The 18,889-nt window shown below is 41.8% G+C and overlaps 1 protein-coding gene across 5 annotated transcripts in view; it reads left to right on the forward strand.

The window, feature by feature from the left end:
* The window catches only part of LOC110527847 (ras association domain-containing protein 5), a 52,858-nt gene extending 41,207 nt beyond the window's left edge, over nucleotides 1–11,651 (forward strand). For 3 of the 5 annotated variants that reach the window (XM_021609400.2, XM_021609402.2, XM_021609403.2), the window contains 4 exons: nucleotides 7,878–7,985; nucleotides 8,194–8,518; nucleotides 10,246–10,361; nucleotides 10,488–11,651. In XM_021609400.2, coding sequence (XP_021465075.2) covers nucleotides 7,878–7,985; nucleotides 8,194–8,518; nucleotides 10,246–10,361; nucleotides 10,488–10,631 — 693 coding nt within the window. In that variant the 3' untranslated portion in view covers nucleotides 10,632–11,651. The remainder of the gene's footprint in view (nucleotides 1–7,877; nucleotides 7,986–8,193; nucleotides 8,519–10,245; nucleotides 10,362–10,487) is intronic. The other 2 variants (XM_021609401.2, XM_021609404.2) reach the window with 1 other exon arrangement.
* Nucleotides 11,652–18,889: the final 7,238 nt, after the last annotated feature.

The following is an 18,889-nucleotide window of genomic DNA, read 5'->3' on the forward strand; positions in this document are numbered from 1 at the left end:
AACTATTTACTGGATTAAAAAAGTAATGATATAGTCATATCGGATCATTACACCAATAGAAAATACATATAGCGACAGAATTTATAGAATGAACAGAGCACATGTATTATATACGTAAATGAAAAGTAATTTGGGATACCTTTAAGGCATACGTTAGGGGGATCATAATCTCATACTCAGTAAAAATTCAACTTGGTTTTGAAATTAAAATGAAAGAAAAATAAATCACCATCTTAGAAAAAGCGCGTAAAAAATCTTGATAAGGGAAAGAAGAAAATAACATTTCGGAACTTAATCAGGAATACGATCTTTTGCATTTGAGAACCAACAACTACAGGTTAAACTCAAATAAAGCATACTACGTAATGGCAAATAAATCTGTTAAATATATTGCAGCTTTCACAAAATGAATACATGCTAAACCAGTTATAATTTTAATAGATAAAGTTACAAAAGCGGTAATTAGAAACAACAATGTTTAAAAGATTTATATGAAAATCTATACAAATCTGAATTGTTGGACTGATCCTACAGCCTTCTTAGACTCAACTAATTTGAAGCAGTTATCAGCAGACAAAAATGTATCACTAAAAACAGAGGTCACCTAAAGATCAATATTAGATACTGTTAAAACGTTAGTGCGGAGAAAAGCACCAGGTATGGATGCTTTTCCTATAGAATTCTATTCAACATTTTGGGACAAAGTAGCCCCCTTATTTACACAAATGACAACACACGTCACTCAATGCTGTACATCCTAATTCCATGTATCAAACAGTTATTTCAGTTATATTAAAACCAGGAAAATCTGGAGGATCCCCTGCTCATTATAAATCCACAAGTTTAATCAATTGTGACAAAATAATAACAAAGATCAATCAAACAGGGTTTGATACTTACAAAAAAATATAAGAACATGTTTAAATTTAATACAATACACAAAAAACAAGATATAGATTTATCAATAATGGCTGTTGAATCCGAGAAGGCTTTTGACCGCCTTAAATGGCCTTTTCTATTCAAAACTTTGGAAGCTTTCAACTTTCCAGATGAAATAATACATTGTAAAAAAATGTTTTATACATGTCCTAAAATATGCACAAATAAAACTTTAGAAAGGGGCACAAGACAGGGGTGTCCCTGTTCTCCCTTCCTGTATGCACTGGCAATTGTTCCAATTGCAGAAACATTTGGTCCCTGTCTAACTCTAACAGGTATCCGTATTGGTAAACAGGATTATAAACCAAACTTATTTGCAAATTCTCTCCTGATATACCTGACCAATATTGAAAACTCAATGCTCCCTTTGCTAAAACTATTTTCAGAATACTAAAAAATCTCAGGATAAAAAATATGGCAATAGGAAAAAGAAAATAAATAACTCACGATCTACAGCAATCCTTTAAGTGGACCACAAAAAATGACATACTTAGGATGCTTAATAAGTGACAACAAATATATAAAGATAACTTTATTCCATCACTCAACAATATGAAAGCAGATCGATTTAAATTGAATAATCTCCCCATACATTTTACAGGTAGAATAAACCTCTTTTAGAATGGCATGGCTGCCAAAGTTTTTGCATTTCTTTTCTGTAATACTAATTACCCCACCGAAGACACAAAAAAAGTATACTCTGTCATAGGACTTTTATATGGGCAAATAAAATTCATAGAATAAAAAGGAAGTTTTACATCTTAAGTCAGAGGGTGGTTTTAACCTTCCAGATGTTGGATTGTATCAACTCGCTACTCAAGGCTTTTACTTGCGACATATAGTTAAATGCACTAAAGAGGAAAAATGGGTACATATTGATAATGCGCATGCTCATTCCTAGAATATTTTTAGGTGTCTGTTTTTAAACGACAAAGCTAAGCACATTAACAACTTCATAGTTAAGAATACTATAACAACTTGGAAGAAAATGAAACGTATTCTACAAGAACCAATATCCCTTCCTAAAACAGTACTTGGTAGCTTTTCAGAATTCACCAATAAATTTGTCCACATTGAAAACTAAAGGCATAGAAATTGTAAATGTCATGGTTAAATGAATGGAATGAATTTCCATGACAGAATTAAAAAGTAATTTTGGACTAACCAATAATACAGTATGTAGATAGTTTCAAATACATGCAACTTTGACATCTTTTGGACATCAGAGCAACCTTGAGGGAAAAGGATGTTCATATTATAGGAAATATATACAAAACCTTGCAGAAAGCATATCCAACTGACAATCTCTCAAATATAAACTATTGGAACCAGGGCTTAAAAAGTAGTGATGTTGGTGCAATATGTAGGGAAAGTTTGAGCATAACTAACAAAGTTGCAGTTAATGAAAATGTACACATAATCCAGTGTAAACTAATGTATAGAATTTATTATACGAGACAAAATTCTCATTCTACAGTACAACAGCAGAGTCGTGTCTTAAGTGTAAAACTAATAAACACTCAATAATCCATGCTTTCTGGGAACGCTGTAAAGTCTGGAAGTTGGGGGAGGAGCTAGAAAGTTGGCTGTCAGAAGTATTACAATGTAAACTTACTTTGTAATCTGTCTGTCTGCATATTTCAAGACATGCATATGGAGGTGCAGTGGGATACCCGATGGGTTGGCTGATTCTCTTCTCAATCAATCATCTTGAAAAAATGTATTCTAAAAGAAATCAATCCACCTTCATTAACACGATGGAAAAATCAAGTCCGTGGGTTACAGAGAGAAACAAAATGGTTCAGTTTCAGGCTATGTGGTGGAAAGTGATTCGGGCACTGGAGATGGGGGTGTGTTTGTGGGTCTGGGCAGGTGTGATGTGGTTGATGTTCGTATGATGTTGTCATTTGGATGTGTATGTTGTCTATTGTTTTATAAAATGTTTTATTTTTTTAAAGTAAAAATAAAGACCTACCGTTCTGAGACAAAGTCTGAGATGAGGGTGCAGCTCAGCTCAGGGTTAGGTAATCCAGTATCAGGACGCCCACAGACATCACTTAAAGTTCTGTTTTGGAAAATGGTTATGACACTAAAGTGCTGGAACCTTCTGTAAGCTGGTATCTGAGAGTGAGCCACGGAGTACCCAGGCGAATATGAGTCATCACCATTTACCGTTGAGGGGAAAGTTTTTAGTAAATGTTGAATGTTAAGCTGTTGTGTTTGTTGCCTGAACCTGTTTGTAATGTTTCTGGGGCAACACTGCAGCCTCAGACACTGGCCATGTTCGAATACCCATACTAGCGTACTACATATTTAAACTGTATGTTATGTACTTATTGCCACATACTATTTAGCATGTACCATTTAGTAAAAGGTATGCAGTATGCCATGGCCGCAACGCAGTAGCCGCTCCTGACTGGCTGAGTAGGTGGGGTGGGGACGAGTGCGATGGATTTTTCAAAATTCAACAGACATGCTTCAGATTAACCAGCCTGATAATAGCTCATTTCCAATTCGATTAATTTTCTCTGAACTCTGAATAGGAATGGAGTTTTAGGCTGGTTATAGTCAGACTATCACATTCGACCTATACCCTAGCCCATATAGCCCATCTACCCTAATTAAAAAGGACTGAAGACAGAAACAGGTCATGTGGTTCCATTACAACATATTTATTCATGAAACCAAAGTGCTCTAACATACAGTATCAGTCATAAGTTTGGACACACCTACTCATTCAAGGGTTTTTCTTTACTTTGACTATTTTAGAATAATAGTGAAGACATCAAAACTATGAAATAGCACATACATGTAGTAACCAAAAAAAGTGTTAAACAAATCCAAATATATTTTGTATTTGAGATTCTTCAAAGAATCCACCCTTTGTCATGATGACAGCTTTGCACACTCTTAGCATTCTCTCAACCAGCTTCATGAGGTAGTCCCCTGGAATGCATTTCAATTAACAGGTGTGCCATGTTAAAAGTTAATTTGTGGAATTTCTTTACTTCGTAGTGCGTTTGAGCCAATCAGTTGTGTTGTGACAAGGTAGGAGTGGTATACAGAAGATAGCCCTTTTTGGTAAAAGACTAAGTCCATATTATGGCAAGAACAGCTCAAATAAGCAAAGAGAAACGACAGTCCATTATTACTTTAAGACATGAAGGTCAGTCAATCTGGAAAATGTCAGGAACTTTGAAAGTTTTTTCAAGTGCAGTCTCTAAAGCCATCAAACACTATGATGAAACTAGCTCTCATGAGGACCGCCACAGGAAAGAATGACCCAGAGTTACCTCTGCTGCAGAAGATAAGTTCATTAGAGTTACCAGCCTCAGATATCGGAAATTAACTGCACCTCAGATTGCAGCCCAAATGAATGCTTCACAAAGTTTGATCGTGTCAAAGTGGGAGCAACAACAACCTCCAATGTGTGAGCCATGTGCACTTTCCCTGGCTGTGGATGTCTGGGAGCCCTGGGTCTGGCTTTGGGTATTCTGGTTTACTTTCCCTGGCTGTGGATGTCTGGGAGCCCTGGGTCTGAGTTGGGGTATTCATTCTGGTTTACCTTCTCTTGGCCTGAGCTCTGTGTGGGTGTGGTCGGCCATGGACCCGCCAGGGGTGAATTGTCCTACTATTCTATTGTCCTCTGACCATACTCTCTCTCTCACTTCTAGAGGAATGCACAGAGGGGAGGGAGAGAACTATATTTAGCAGTTAGGAAACATCAAGCCACAAACACAGGAATTCCTGAGAGACTTGAGAGTTTTCAAGAACTAAGAACTAGTGAAGGAGGATTTTTCAACTCTGACCCTGGAATCTTGTGTTTCAGCCTCATGGCAAAATATGTAGAATGGCAGGAAATTAGCTTTAAAACTGCAAAATGTTCTCTCATCTTCATGGCAAAATCAAATAATATTTTTACAATATTTTACAACTGGTGTAGATTTGACCGTGAATTGCTTACTTACGAGCCCTTTACCAACAATGCAGAGTTAAAAAGTAAGAAAAGATTAGCAAATAAGATATATATATTTTTTGTAACAATATCGAGGCTATATACAAGGAGTACCGGTACTGAGTCAATTTGGGGAGTTTCCCCCATTTCTTTTCTGCAGATCCTCTCTAGCTCTGTCAGGTTGGATGGGAAGCGTTGCTGCACAGCTATTTTCTGGTCTCTCCAGAGATGTTCGATCGGGTTCAAGTCCGGGCTCTGGCTGGGCCACTCAAGGACATTCATAGACTTGTCCCGAAGCCACTCCTGCATTGTCTTGGTAGTGTGTTTAGGGTCGTTGTCCTGTTGGAAGGTCAACCTTCGCCCCAGTCTGAAGTTCTGAGCGTTCTGGAGCAGGTTTTCATCTAAGATCTGTACTTTGCTCCGTTAATTTTTGGCTCAATCCTGACTCGTCTTACAGTCCCTGCCGTCTGAATACTTTACGAAGGCACGATGCATATGCTTTATAATGATTTTGAATGACACTTCCGGTTTTGGCAGGAAATACCAGGTTACCCGGGAGAAAAGTCATTTATTTTCAGGATGGAACATTTGTAAAATACATAGAAAATATTCAACCCTAGTTTAGATCATGATCGAGCCTTAGTGATGTGGACACCAAGGAACTTGAAGCTCTCGACCCACTCCACTACAGCCCCATCAATGTGAATGGGGGCATGCTCGGTCCTGTTGTCCACGATTAGCTCTTTTGTCTTGCTGACATTGAGGGAATGGTTGTTGTCCTGGCACCACACTGCCAGGTCTCTGCCCATGATGACGGTGTTGGAGTCGTGCGTGGCCACACAGTCATGGGTGAACAGGGAGTACAGGAGGGGACTAAGCACGCACCCTTGAGGGTCCCCCGTGTTGAGGGTCAGCGTGGCGGATGTGCTTTTGCCTACCCTGACCAACTTGTGGCGGCCCGTCAGGAAGTTCAGGATCCAGTTCCAGAGGGAGGTGTTTAATCCCAGGGTCATTGGAATATCTTAGTGAAGAATAGCATGAGATGAGCTATAAAACAGCAGGGGGGGTTGGGGAAGTGCCCCGGCGTCCCAAATGCCGTAGTCTGACCCTGCCTATGTGTGAGGCAGGTGTGTGTGTTCAAAATGCGTCTCTATGGCATATAGCAACCTAAATGTATATAAAAAATATATACAGTCTGCAGTGGAGTATTTTTCCCATCAGCAGACATCGAGTTGCACATAATACAGTAATGCTGAGCCAATCCTCTAGCTTTGATGTTGCAGGAATGTTCATGCTGTTTCAAGGTCTTTAGTCTCGCGGTTGTTTAGAGATGGTCAGTTTGACATTTTATACCAGTTTGCCCAAAGCTCCCTCTGCGTTCTCACATCATTAACTCTTACTGCACTGGAACCTGCCAAGATAAACACACACACACACACACTAAGCCGTAAACGCACAGCAAACGTAACTCTCCGCCTGAGCAGATTGTTCATGGAGGAGAGAAGTTAATGGGTCTGTCATGAGACAAGAGAGGAGTGAAGAAAGGGAAGACACCACGTCCTGTTCATACGGAACCTACTCCCCATCTCTGCCCAACGCAAGCCAAGATATACTGCACCCTCACCACACACACACACACACACACACAGACACGCGTATACAAAGTGACTGTACTGAATGAAGCAGAATCTGTCCCCTCACGCCCTGAGGACTCCCATACATAAAAGATTCCTGCCCTGCATTCTCTCTCTCTCTCTCTCTTCCCCTAGCTGTCTATCGCTCACACAACCGTGTCCCAGAAAAAGAGAGTGAAAAGGAGGAGAAAAAAAAGAAAACAGCATCCACATAAGAGGATGCATCTATAAATAACCCAGTCAAACTCTGTGTTGCTAAGGCTTGCTCAGCAACCATGCCTCCCCATGTTCTCTCCTCTTCTCGCCTCCTCTCCCCCGTTCTCATCATCCCTTCGCGCCTCATCATCCCCCATCTCTCCTTCATCTCTCCCTCAACCCCATAATGAGAGAGCCTCATGATGAGCCCTTCACTCACACTGCATGGTGGGAGGGGGAGTTTTGTGCTTTTTCGTGGCCTTAGCAGTGGGAGAGATTGGAGCTGTCCGAGTGACTGCTTGATGTGTCTGTCAGTGGGGATGAAGAGGGAGAGAACGGGGGGAGAGGAAGAGGGAGCGAGACTGAGAAAAAGAGCAACACAGAGGCATAGTGTCAGTAATTCTCTATGTCTCTGCTCCATTCAGAATATTTCCTGCCTCCTGTTCAGTCTGTGGGGGCAACTGCAGTGTTGTGTCATGCTGGGGCTTGGGAGGATGGGAGGAGGAGGAAGGGAAAGGGAGACAAGAATGAAGAGTCACGCAACATTCTATAAATGTTAGAGCCCAATGGGCAATGTACAGAAGTGTGGGGGTGTGTGTGTGTGTGGACGTGTTTAACTATTCTTGTGGGGACCAAAAGTCCCCATAAGAATAGTAAAAATATAACAATTCGACCAACTGGGGACATCGTCAGTCCCCACGAGGTCAAATGCTATTTCTAGGGGGTTTAGGGTTAAGGTTAGAATTAGGGTTAGAATTATGTTAAGAGTTAGGGTTAGGAGCTAGGATTAAGGTTAGGTTTTTGGGTTAAGGTTAGGGTAAGAGTACAGTTTGGGTTAGGGAAAATAGGATTTTGAATGGAACTGAATTGTGTGTCCCCACAAGGTTAGCTGTACAAGACTGTGAGTGTGTGTGCGCGCGCACAGTGCACCCTGGGTTCTTAGGCCTAAGTGTAAACTCCACTGTGCCTGTCTGAAAGACAGCGCGCCCTCTGTTGTTTGGAGTGATAGCAGCAGACTGAAAGAAACATCATATATAGTCCAGGTGTCCTCAGGTCTGAGTCATAATGACTGCTCTGTCTGTCTCAACTTCCCCCTGTACTACAGTTCCTGTTTCTCACACAGCCTGCTGTCTGTCTCCCTCTCTGTGTTTCAGCAGAAAGAGGTCGAAGAGGAGAGAGGGCCCAAGGCTCTGTCAGAGGAAGAATTACGGGCCAAGATAGAGGACTACAACTCTACGGTCTCAGAGAATGGCATGAAACTGGTGGGTGCTACAACACTTAAATATACACATAGGTACATTCTTAGAAAAAACAGTGTTATCTAGAACCAGAAAAGGGTTATCCTACTGGGACAGCCGAAGAACCATGTTGGAACCCTTTTTTCTAAGAGTGTACTAGTATGAAGTACTGAGTGGGTATTTACCAATACAGACACACATGAATCTCTCTCTCTTTCTCTCTATCCCCCAGGGTGCTGATGGTTTGTACACTGGCTTCATTAAGGTCCACCTCAGACTAAGTCGACCAGTCACGGTGCTTGCTGTGGAGGGGACGGGATTAGACGGCCAGGCGGAAAGACGGCCAATGACTGTGTCAGAGGGCCAGGAGGGGGCGGGAGCAGGGTTCAGTGAGAAGCGGACGTCGTTCTACCTGCCCAGTGACTGTGTGAAGCAGATCCACATCAGTAGTACTACCACAGTCAGGGAGGTCATACAGGGCCTGCTGAAGAAGTTTATGGTGCAGGATAACCCACGCAAGTTTGCTCTATACAGACAGACACACCGCGATGGACAAGGTGAGTTACGCACACAGATTACGCGTATACAGTGGGGAGAACAAGTATTTGAAACACTGCCGATTTGGCAGGTTTTCCTACTTACAAAGCATGTAGAGGTCTGTAATTTTTATCATAGGTATACTTCTACTGTGAGAGAAGGAATCCAGAAAATCACATTGTATGATTTTTAAGTAATTCATTTTCATTTTATTGCATAACATAAGTATTTGATACATCAGAAAATCAGAACTTAATATTTGGTACAGAAACCTTTGTTTGCAATTACAGAGATCATACATTTCCTGTAGTTCTTGACCAGGTTTGCACACACTGCAGCAGGGAGTCGTGCTGTCGCTGGGCAATACAGACTTTCAGCTCCCTCCAAAGATTTTCTATTGGGTTCAGGTCTGGAGACTGGCTAGGCCACTCCAGGACCTTGAGATGCTTCTTACGGAGCCAATCCTTAGTTGCCCTGGCTGTGTTTCGGGTCGTTGTCATGCTGGAAGACCCAGCCACGACCCATCTTCAATGCTCTTACCTAGGGAAGGAGGTTATTGGCCAAGATCTCGCGATACATGGCCCCATCCATCCTCCCCTCAATACGGTGCAGTCGTGCTGTCACCTTTGCAGAAAGGCATCCCCAAAGAATGATGTTTCCACCTCCATGCTTCACGGTTGGGATGGTGTTCTTGGGGTTGTACTCATCCTTCTCTTTCCTCCAAACACGGCGAGTGGAGTTTAGACGGCGGGTGGAGTTTGTCTCATCAGACCACATGACCTTCTCCCATTCCTCCTCTGGATCATCCAGATGTTCATTGGCAAACTTCAGACGGGCCTGGACATGCGCTGGCTTGAGCAGGGGGACCTTGCGTGCGCTGCAGGATTTTAATCCATGACGGCGTAGTGTGTTACTAATGGTTTTCTTTGAGACTGTGGTCCCAGCTCTCTTCAGGTCATTGACAAGGTCCTGCCGTGTAGTTCTGGGCTGATCCCTCACCTTCCTCATGATCATTGATGCCCCACGAGGTGAGATCTTGCTTGGAGCCCCAGACCGAGGGTGATTGACCGTCATCTTAAACTTCTTTCATTTTCTAATAATTGCGCCAACAGTTGTTGCCTTCTCACCAAGCTGCTTACCTATTGTTCTGTAGCCCATCCCAGCCTTGTGCAGGTCCACAATCTTATCCCTGATGTCCTTACACAGCTCACTGGTCTTGACCATTGTGGAGAGGTTGGAGTCTGTTTGATTGAGTGTGTGGACAGGTGTCTTTTATACAGGTAACGAGTTCAAACAGGTACAGTTAATACAGGTAATGAGTGGAGAACAGGAGGGATTCTTAAAGAAAAACTAACAGGTCTGTGAGAGCTGGAATTCTTACTGGTTGGTAGGTGATCAAATACTTTTGTCATGCAATAAAATGAAAATGAATTACCTAAAAATCATACAATGTGATTTTCTGGATTTTTGTTTTAGATACAATGTGATTTTCTGGATTTTTGTTTTAGATTCCGTCTCTCACAGTTGAAGTGTACATATTGTAAAATGTACAGACCTCTTCATGCTTTGTAAGTAGGAAAACCTGCAAAATCGTCAGTGTATCAAATACTTGTTCTCTCCACTGTATACATTCGCATATTTACACTCTGCCACCCGACTGAGAGTAGATTTAGAATATTTCTGATAATATGCAAACGGCCTGCATGTGGAATCTAATGTGTCTTTCCTTTGTCGTGTGTCTGTGTAGATCTGTTCCAGAAGCTTCCTCTTGTGGAGTGTCCTCTCGCTCTGAGACTGGTGGTGGGTCCAGATCCTGAGCTGCTCAGCTTTGTCCTCAAGGAGAACGAGACTGGAGAGGTGGAGGTAAGACAAACACAACACACACACACACACACATACTGTGTGTCCTAAAATCATTTATTGCTTCATGAATGCCATCTCTAACATCACTAATACCGCTCTCGCTCCCTTTCGTTCTCTCCATCTCAGTGGCATGCGTTCTCGGTTCCTGAGCTGCAGAACTTCCTGGTGATTCTGGAGAAGGAGGAGGCAGAGCGTGTGCGATTGGTGGAGCAGAGATTCGCAGTCTACCGACAGAGCTTGCAGAAGGCATTACGGGAGGATCAACCCTGACCCCTCACCCTTCATCTCTCACTCTGACCTTTCAACCCTCACCTCATCTCTTTTGACCCAGGGAGAGACAGGAGCCCACTGAGGCTTAGATTACTATTCTCCCCTCAGGACACGGGCAGCCCCTCCCTCACTTCTCACATCCCCTCTGGAGAAGGGAGGCGGGGTTGAGAAAGCACGGAAAGGGGAAAAGGGACTGTTTGAGGGATGAGTGGATAGGATGCTAGAACAAAAGAAGTCTGTGCATCCCTGTGAGTAAAAAGACACTGAACTGAAGGACCGAAGGTCTGACTTCGTTGGGGCTCAGATATCTTGGTTTGATCTGACAATCTGACCTGATGGGTCTTCTACTGTTACTTTGAATCTCAGTTTGGTCTGAGAATGTTTTGAAGATTCTACTGCTGCTGCCGCTGCTACTGCAAGTGTTGCTTACGCATGAGTCTCACCTTGCTCTATCTGCCCCGGTGCCCATGCATAAAGATTTAGGACCAGAACAGACATTACTATTCAAAGCAACGCTCCATGGTGGGTGGACCATTTGAAATGTTCCGTTACTTGATGTTTATTATATCAACTCTCATGTTGTCCCTGCATGCCTTCTGTCCAAGGCTGAGGGTAGGATGGGGGGGTTGTCATGGTTGGATTGGGAAGCAGGGTTGGTATGGTGGGGTACATCTGTGTAGGGTTAGGGTGTGGAAAAAGGAACACCAGAATCCATTCTCATCTTCAGACTCCTCTCATATCAGTCCCAGGGATGTACAGCAGTGTTTCTCATGGAACCACTCTATTAAGCCCAGAAGGCTACAGAATCGTAAGAAGACTTGAACATCTCTGTCCTAACTTCTTTATCCAGCACTGAAATGAACCCTCTATCTCAGGCGGCTAACTTGCACTTAACCCTGCATCTCACTCTACCAGAGTAGCCATGCTAGTGTGGGAGGTCTTGTGCAGACAGACGTGTATTTCGTAGGTAGATGTTATTCCCATCTCTTCAGACAGCCATTTGTGTACCCTGACAGCAGCCACACATATATATATATATATATATATATATATATATATATATATATATATATATATATATATATATATATATATATATATATATATAGCAACATACAATAGGCCTTATATACCCAATAGATATCCACCCTGTTATTCATTAACCCATTCTACGTAAGCATACAGAACGTAAACAATCAAAACAAGTAAGCATTCCTTCACTGCTTGAACCGTCTGCTGGTGTTTTAAGCATTTACAAACAGCTCAATGGGATGTTGATGTTCTGATTCTCCGTGAACTGTTCACCCTGTCATCAGTAACCCCCGACCCCTATCTCCTAACCTGGAAATGGACATTTCGTCTGATGGGAGACGTGCCGTGCTGCTGTGTCTGTGTAGAGCGTATGCAGCTGTAGCTACTGTTGTTAGAGGCCTGTTAGAGCCAGCCACTCTGTGCTGCTGTGACAGGCCCATGAAGCCCTGCCACTGAGCCGACTGTTACGGGACTGAGTGAATGAGAGGAACTGATGCTTAAACACTGACTGGAGTTCAAGGGTCATACCGCGAGGAGGTACTCCTGGTCAGTTCATGTGATCAGGAAAAACTCCTGTCCGTATTGTTCATTGAGAAACACCATTCTGTTGATCACACCCAAGTTAAGAGGGACGAGAACCCTGTGTCCCTCTCTCCCCAGAGGTAGTGGGATATCTGACTGGAAATAGGACTTATTGTAGAATAAACAAACTGATTCTGGCCACAGGTCTGTAGTATCCTAGAGAAGGGGCATGAAATTAGGCATGAAATTAGTGATACTTTTGTAGAAATTGAATTTTATCGTACCAATGATGTTGATCTGAGTGTGACGCATACAGTGCATTCAGAAAGTATTCGTACCCCTTGACTTATTCCACATGTTGTTGTGTTACAGCCCGAATTCAAAAATGGATTCAATATTTTCTCTCATCCATCTACACACAATGTCCCACAAGGGCAAAGAGAAAACATGTTTTTAGAAATGTTTGCAAATGTATTGAAAATGAAATGCATAAATATTTCATTTACATAAATATTCACACCCCTGAGTCATACGTTGTAGAAGCAACTTTGGCAGTGACGACAGTCTTTTTGGGTAAGTCTCTAAGAGCTTGGGGCCTCATTTATCAATCACGCAGATGCACAAATCTGTGTGTAAAGCATACATAGAGTCGTTTCCACACAGTGTGAGATTTATGAATATGAACGCTTGCTTGAGTGTGCATAAATTTATGCACGACCATGATCATGCTTTACGCACAGTGCCAAATGCTGGAATATGGGAACTGCTTGTTGAGTGTAGAATGGGGAAAATATACGTTGAAAATGTGTGACATTATTTGAGTATTAATTAAATCATTTTTTTATTTCATTGTATTTCCATTGTGGATTTATGCAACATACGATATCATTTGACCGCATCAGTACACGTGTTTCGATAATAATCCATATAAAGTACAGTCGTTTGTTAAACTATTTCGAACATTGTTGAAATGCTATAAAAGCCTGAGCTAATGCAAAATGGAAAGAGTGTTGGCTGATCCTGCTCGGTTTGAAGATTAGGCACACGCTGCATTTTGTAGAGACGGGTGGGACCTTTTCCGCAGAAAGTACAGATTGGCTCATCAGATATCATTGAATTTTGAGAGGATTTAAGACCTCCTTTAAAAAGGGTGGTTGGCAACGGGTACTTTTCTGCTGTGGGGGCTTGCCGTTCGGCATCTCACAGCCCTTGATGAGCCAATGTTTTGGATGAAGTCATCAGCAAAACTTAGCTACACATACAAGTTCCATACACCATCGCACAACACATTGATGTCAAGAGGGCTTTCTTTGCCATGATGCCAACAACGGGTTCCCGAATAGGAACGGAGCAATAGACGGCACCCACATTGCCATCAAATTACCATCCCAAAACTATTTCAACTATGTGAACAGAAAAGGCTTCCACTCTTTATGTGCAGGTTATATGATGCGCAAAAGACGCTGCTGAATGTGGTGGCAAGGAGGAACGCACGACTCGTTCATTCTGCAGAACAGCGATGTTGGCCTATACGCCTGCCCGAGGGAGCTGTGGAAGATGGATGGCTTATTGGTTAGTGTTACCTACTTATTTTAAGTATATTTGCCATTGCTAAAGCAACTTGAATTGTCATAATGGTCCTCTTTTGTAGCCATGTTTTTTTTGTTTGTTTACTGGTTAAGCCACAACTGAGCGAGCCAAATAAAATATTTTGGTTGTACTCACTCTGACACTAGCACCTCTTTTTCAGTCTCAGAGATTTTTCTTCTTCTTTGCCTTTTTTGGTTAGGCTGTTGTATTTCATGGTATGGGGTTGTATATTCCATTATTTAACGTGATGCTTTTGAAATGTGGTTTGCATTTGAAAATGACCCTAATTAAACGTTGTTTAATTATGTTTATTTAGGGGCATTTTGAAACGCAAACCACCAAGGTCGTGCAAGAGCACTGAGGCTGAGAACAATTGGTATTTATAAACGGTTTATCTCCTACCAGTGTGCATGTGATGCTCGTAGGATTGTTTGATGAATCACACCGTTTCTATGCATACACCATTCTAAATTCAGTTTGTAAATAGTATTTTAGAATAGTTTCTACGCAATATTGATAAATGAGGCCCTTGGAATGTACAATATTTGCCCATTTATTATTATTTTTAATTATTCAAGCTCTGTCAACTTGATCGTTGATCATTCATTGCTAGACAGCCATTTTCAAGTCTTACCATAGAAAGCAGGTTTTCCTCTCGATTTTTCCTGTGCTCGTAGCTGTATTCCATTTTTTTTTTTTTTTTTTTAAAACAGGGTTTCCCAAACTCGGTCCTCGGGACCCCAAGGGGTGCACATTTTGGTTTTTGCCCTTGCACTACACAGCTGATTCAAATAATCAACTAATCATCAAGCCGGAGGACAAAGTTTGGAAAACGCTGCCAGGCCTTGCCGATGACAAGCATACCCATAGCATGATGCCGCCACCACCATGCTTGAAAATATGAAGAGTGATACTCAGTGATGTGTTGTATTGGATTTACCCCAAACATAGCGCTTTGTATTCAGGACAAAAAGTTAATTTCTTTGCCACATGTTTTTAGTGCCTTGCTACAAACAGGATGCATGCTTTGGAATATTTGTATTCTGTACCGGCTTTCTTCTTTTCACTCTGTTTTTTAGGTTAGCATTGTGGAGTAACTACAATGTTGTTGATCCATCCTCACTTTGATCATATCCCACCATTAAACTCGTAACTGTTTTAACATCTCCATTGGCCTCATGGTGAAATCCCTGAGCAGTTTCATTCCTCTCCGGCAACTGAGTTAGGAAGGACGCCTATCTTTGTAGTAACTGGGTGTATTGATACACCATCCAAAGCCTAATTAACAGCTTCACCATACTCAAAGGGATATTCAGCAATTGCTTTTTATTTTGTATTTACCCATCTACCAATAGATGCCCTTCTTTGCGAGGCATTGAAAAACATCCCTGGCCTTTGTGGTTTAATCTGTGCTTGACATTCATTACTCGATTGAGGGACCCTACAGATAATTGTATGTGTGTGGTACAGAGATGAGGCAGTTATTCAGAAATCATTAACCACTATTGTTGAACACAGAGTCTATCCAACTTACTGTGCGATTCGTGAAGCACATTTTTACCCGTGCCACAATAAATGGAATACTTATTGACTTAAGACATGTCATCTTTTAATTTTGTATTCATTTAAAAAATGTTCTACAAACAGAATTATACGGTGTTGGTCAGTGACGCAAAATCTAAATGTAATCTTGTTTAAATTCAGGCTGTAACACAACAAAATGTGGGAAAAGTCAATACTTTCTGAAGGCTCTGTAAGTAACCATTGGAGGATAAATTATTAACATTGGTTATAATGATTGTTATCATTGGTGTGTCTAAAATAGTCTAAAAAATGATATGAGAGTTAATACCGATGTATTCCAATGAGTCTCTATCATCGTCCAAAAGCACATGCCTTCCTGATGCAGAGAGCCCAAAAGAAATGCCCATGTCCATCCCATCCTCTTACCTCCTCAACCCCTTATAACCCAACCCTAACCTTCTCAATGTTCAGGCTGTTCCTGCTGGCAGTGCCTTTTGTTCTATGTAGCCTTGTGTGTGTGTGTGTGTAACTGGGTTCTTTCTATATGTCGTATCTCTTTTCCTTACCAACTATTTCTGTCCTTTATCACCCCCCCCCCCCCCCCCTCCTATTCCTGCCCTCACAGGGCATATAGAGAGGCCACGCAAACAGATCTGAGACCAGACTACATGTCTGTGATGGAACCCATAAGAATGTGTGTCTGTCTGTTTGTGTCTGTTACATCTGCGTGTGTTATTTATTTTACGTTTCACCCCCTTCAGCATGACGTTAAGTGTCAGAGGATGTGGACAATCGATGCTTTCCAGCAACTTCTTAGGTTGGTTTATCTGGAGAATTAGATGTGTAAATAGTTATCTGTAAACCTGTAAAGAAAATGAAGAATTAAATCAAATTGTTATCCTTTAATGAGTCTCTTTCATGTCCTTTTATGAGCTCGTTCTCACTTTGTTTCCTGGTCAGGAAAGTTCTCTGGGTATACTAATTTCTCTGTGCTGCAGTCTTAATGACTTTCTGTACAGTAGCCAGGCCAGCTTCCTCTGTCAGTGGCTGTTCCGCAATTATCCCCCGAGTTCAACCAGCCCTTTCTAAAAGGTCTCTAGCTCCTCATTTTGGAGCTTTGTCAAACTTTGAGGAGTTTCCCTTCCATTAGTTATGAGTCCCAAAATGGTTTCCTGTGTCTGTGTGTTCCAGAGGTGTGCTCATCCAAGGGTTGAGGGGTAGGAGAGAGCCAGAGTAAACGTCATTCATTATGAATCAGTATAGTTTGTTTTACAAAGTTTAACAAAAACATGGAGAAACAGGTCCCATGGATAGTTATGGTAGCTTCAAATGATATGTTATTTAAAAAAACGATTCCTGCTAATAGAAATCAAGTGCACATTAATATTTAGTGGATTTTTGTTTTCCCAACAAACAGTTTTCGATTTTTGATGGTCCAATCTCCGGAAATGAGTTGCGTTCAGCCATTCATTCAGCCGTTCCTATGGGGAAAGAATAGTTTTTTTGGGCTGAATGCAAAAATAAGGTCTGAGGTTAAACACAGGCTTAGTGGATATTATATGTTTGTTCTATGAGATAATATCACGTGTGCCCAACAAACATTGAGAATTGTTGATGGCCAGATCTTGTGGCGGGCCGGGGCACAGTGCGCGCTAGCCAAGGTTGCCAGGTGCACGGTGTAGCCTCCGACACATTGGTGCGGCTGGCTTCCGGGTTGGAGGCGCGCTGTGTTAAGAAGCAGTACGGCTGGTTGGGTTGTGTATCAGAGGACGCATGACATTCAGCCTTCGTCTCTCCCGAGCCCGTATGGGAGTTGCAGCAATGAGACAAGATAGTAGCTACTACAACAATTGGATACCACGAAATTGGGGAGAAAAAGGGGTAAAAAATTTTTTTGAAAGAATAATAATAATAATGACTATGACTAGACTTCGGCGATGTCATTTACAAAATATCCTCCAACAAATTGGATGCAGTCTATCACCAAAGCCCCATATACTACCCACCACTGTGACCTGTATGCGCTCGTTGACTGGCCCTCAATACATATTTGCCGTCAAACCCACTGGCTCCTGGTCATCTATAAGTCTTTGCTAGGTAAAGTCCCACCTTATCTCAGCTCACTGGTCACCATAGCAACACCCAACTGTAGCACGCGCTCCATCTCACTGGTCATCCCCAAAGCCAACACCTCCTTTGGCCGCCTTTCCTTCCAGTTCTCTGCTGCCAATGACTAGAACGAATTGCAAAAATCACTGAAGCTGGAGTCTTATATCTCCCTCTCTAACTTTAAGCATCAGCTGTCAGAGCAGCTTACCGATCACTGTACCTGTACACAGCCAATCTGTAAATAGCACACCCAACTACCTCATCCCCATATTGTTGCTTATCTTCTTGCTCTTTTGCACCCCAGTATCTCTACTTGCACATCATCATCTGCTCATCTATCACTCAAGTGTTAATGCTAAATTGTAATTATTTTTGCCACTATGGCCTATTTATTGCCGTACCTCCCTACTCTTCTACATTTGCACACACTGTACATAGATTTTTCTATTGTGTTATTGACTGAATGTTTGATTGTGTAACTCTGTTGTTGTTTTTGTCGCACTGCTTTGCTTAATCTAATGAGGTGCGAAAATGGAGAGCCAAGGGGTAGGGAGTGATTTGGGATTTATCCAGACAAAATGCCAAGGTGTGTCCTGGGCCTCCATACTTATATAACAGTATTACAACTATTGGCCAAAATGCCGCGTCTCTAAGTCGGCAGATTGAGATACATGTTCGTGAGAAAGACATCCAAAGGTTTTTCTGCGGTTACGGGAAACTACTGGATACCATTTGAATTCTTATGGCTTGAATCCCGCTAACGGGATCAATATGACAACAGCGAGTGAAAGTGCAGGGTGCCAAATTCAAAACAACACAATTAAAATTCCTCAAACATAGAAGTATTTTACACCATTTTACACCACCCAGGAATCACAGTTCCACAATAAATGTTTGCTTTGTTCGATAAAGTCCATCATTTATGTCCAAATACCTCCTTTTTGTTAGCGCGTTTAGCCCAGTAATCCAAATTCATGACACGCAGGCCAGACAAAAAGTCAAAAAGTTCCGTTACAGTCCATAAAAACATGTCAAACGAAGTATTGAATCAATCTTTAGGATATTATTAACAGTCTTCAATAATGTTCCAACTGGAGAATTCCTTTGTCTTTAGAAATGTAATGGAACGCAGGTCGCTCTCACGTGAACGTGCGTGGTCAGCTCATGCCACTCTGACAGACCCATTCCCCCCTCCTTCACAGTAGAAGCATCAAACAAGGTTCTAAAGACTGTTGACATCTAGTGGAAGCCTTAAGAAGTGCAATTTGACCCCATAGACACTGTATATTCGATTGGCAAAGAGTTGAAAAACTACAAACCTCAGATTTTCTACCTCCTGTTTGGATTTTCTCTCAGGTTTTTGCCTGCCATATAAGTTCTGTTATACTCAGACATCATTCAAACAGTTTTAGAAACTTCAGAGTGTTGTCTATCCAAATATATTAATAATATGCATATATTAGCAACTGGGCCTGAGTAAC

This window comes from Oncorhynchus mykiss, chromosome 7 (genome assembly GCF_013265735.2).
Source record: "Oncorhynchus mykiss isolate Arlee chromosome 7, USDA_OmykA_1.1, whole genome shotgun sequence".
Lineage (NCBI taxonomy): Eukaryota > Metazoa > Chordata > Actinopteri > Salmoniformes > Salmonidae > Oncorhynchus > Oncorhynchus mykiss.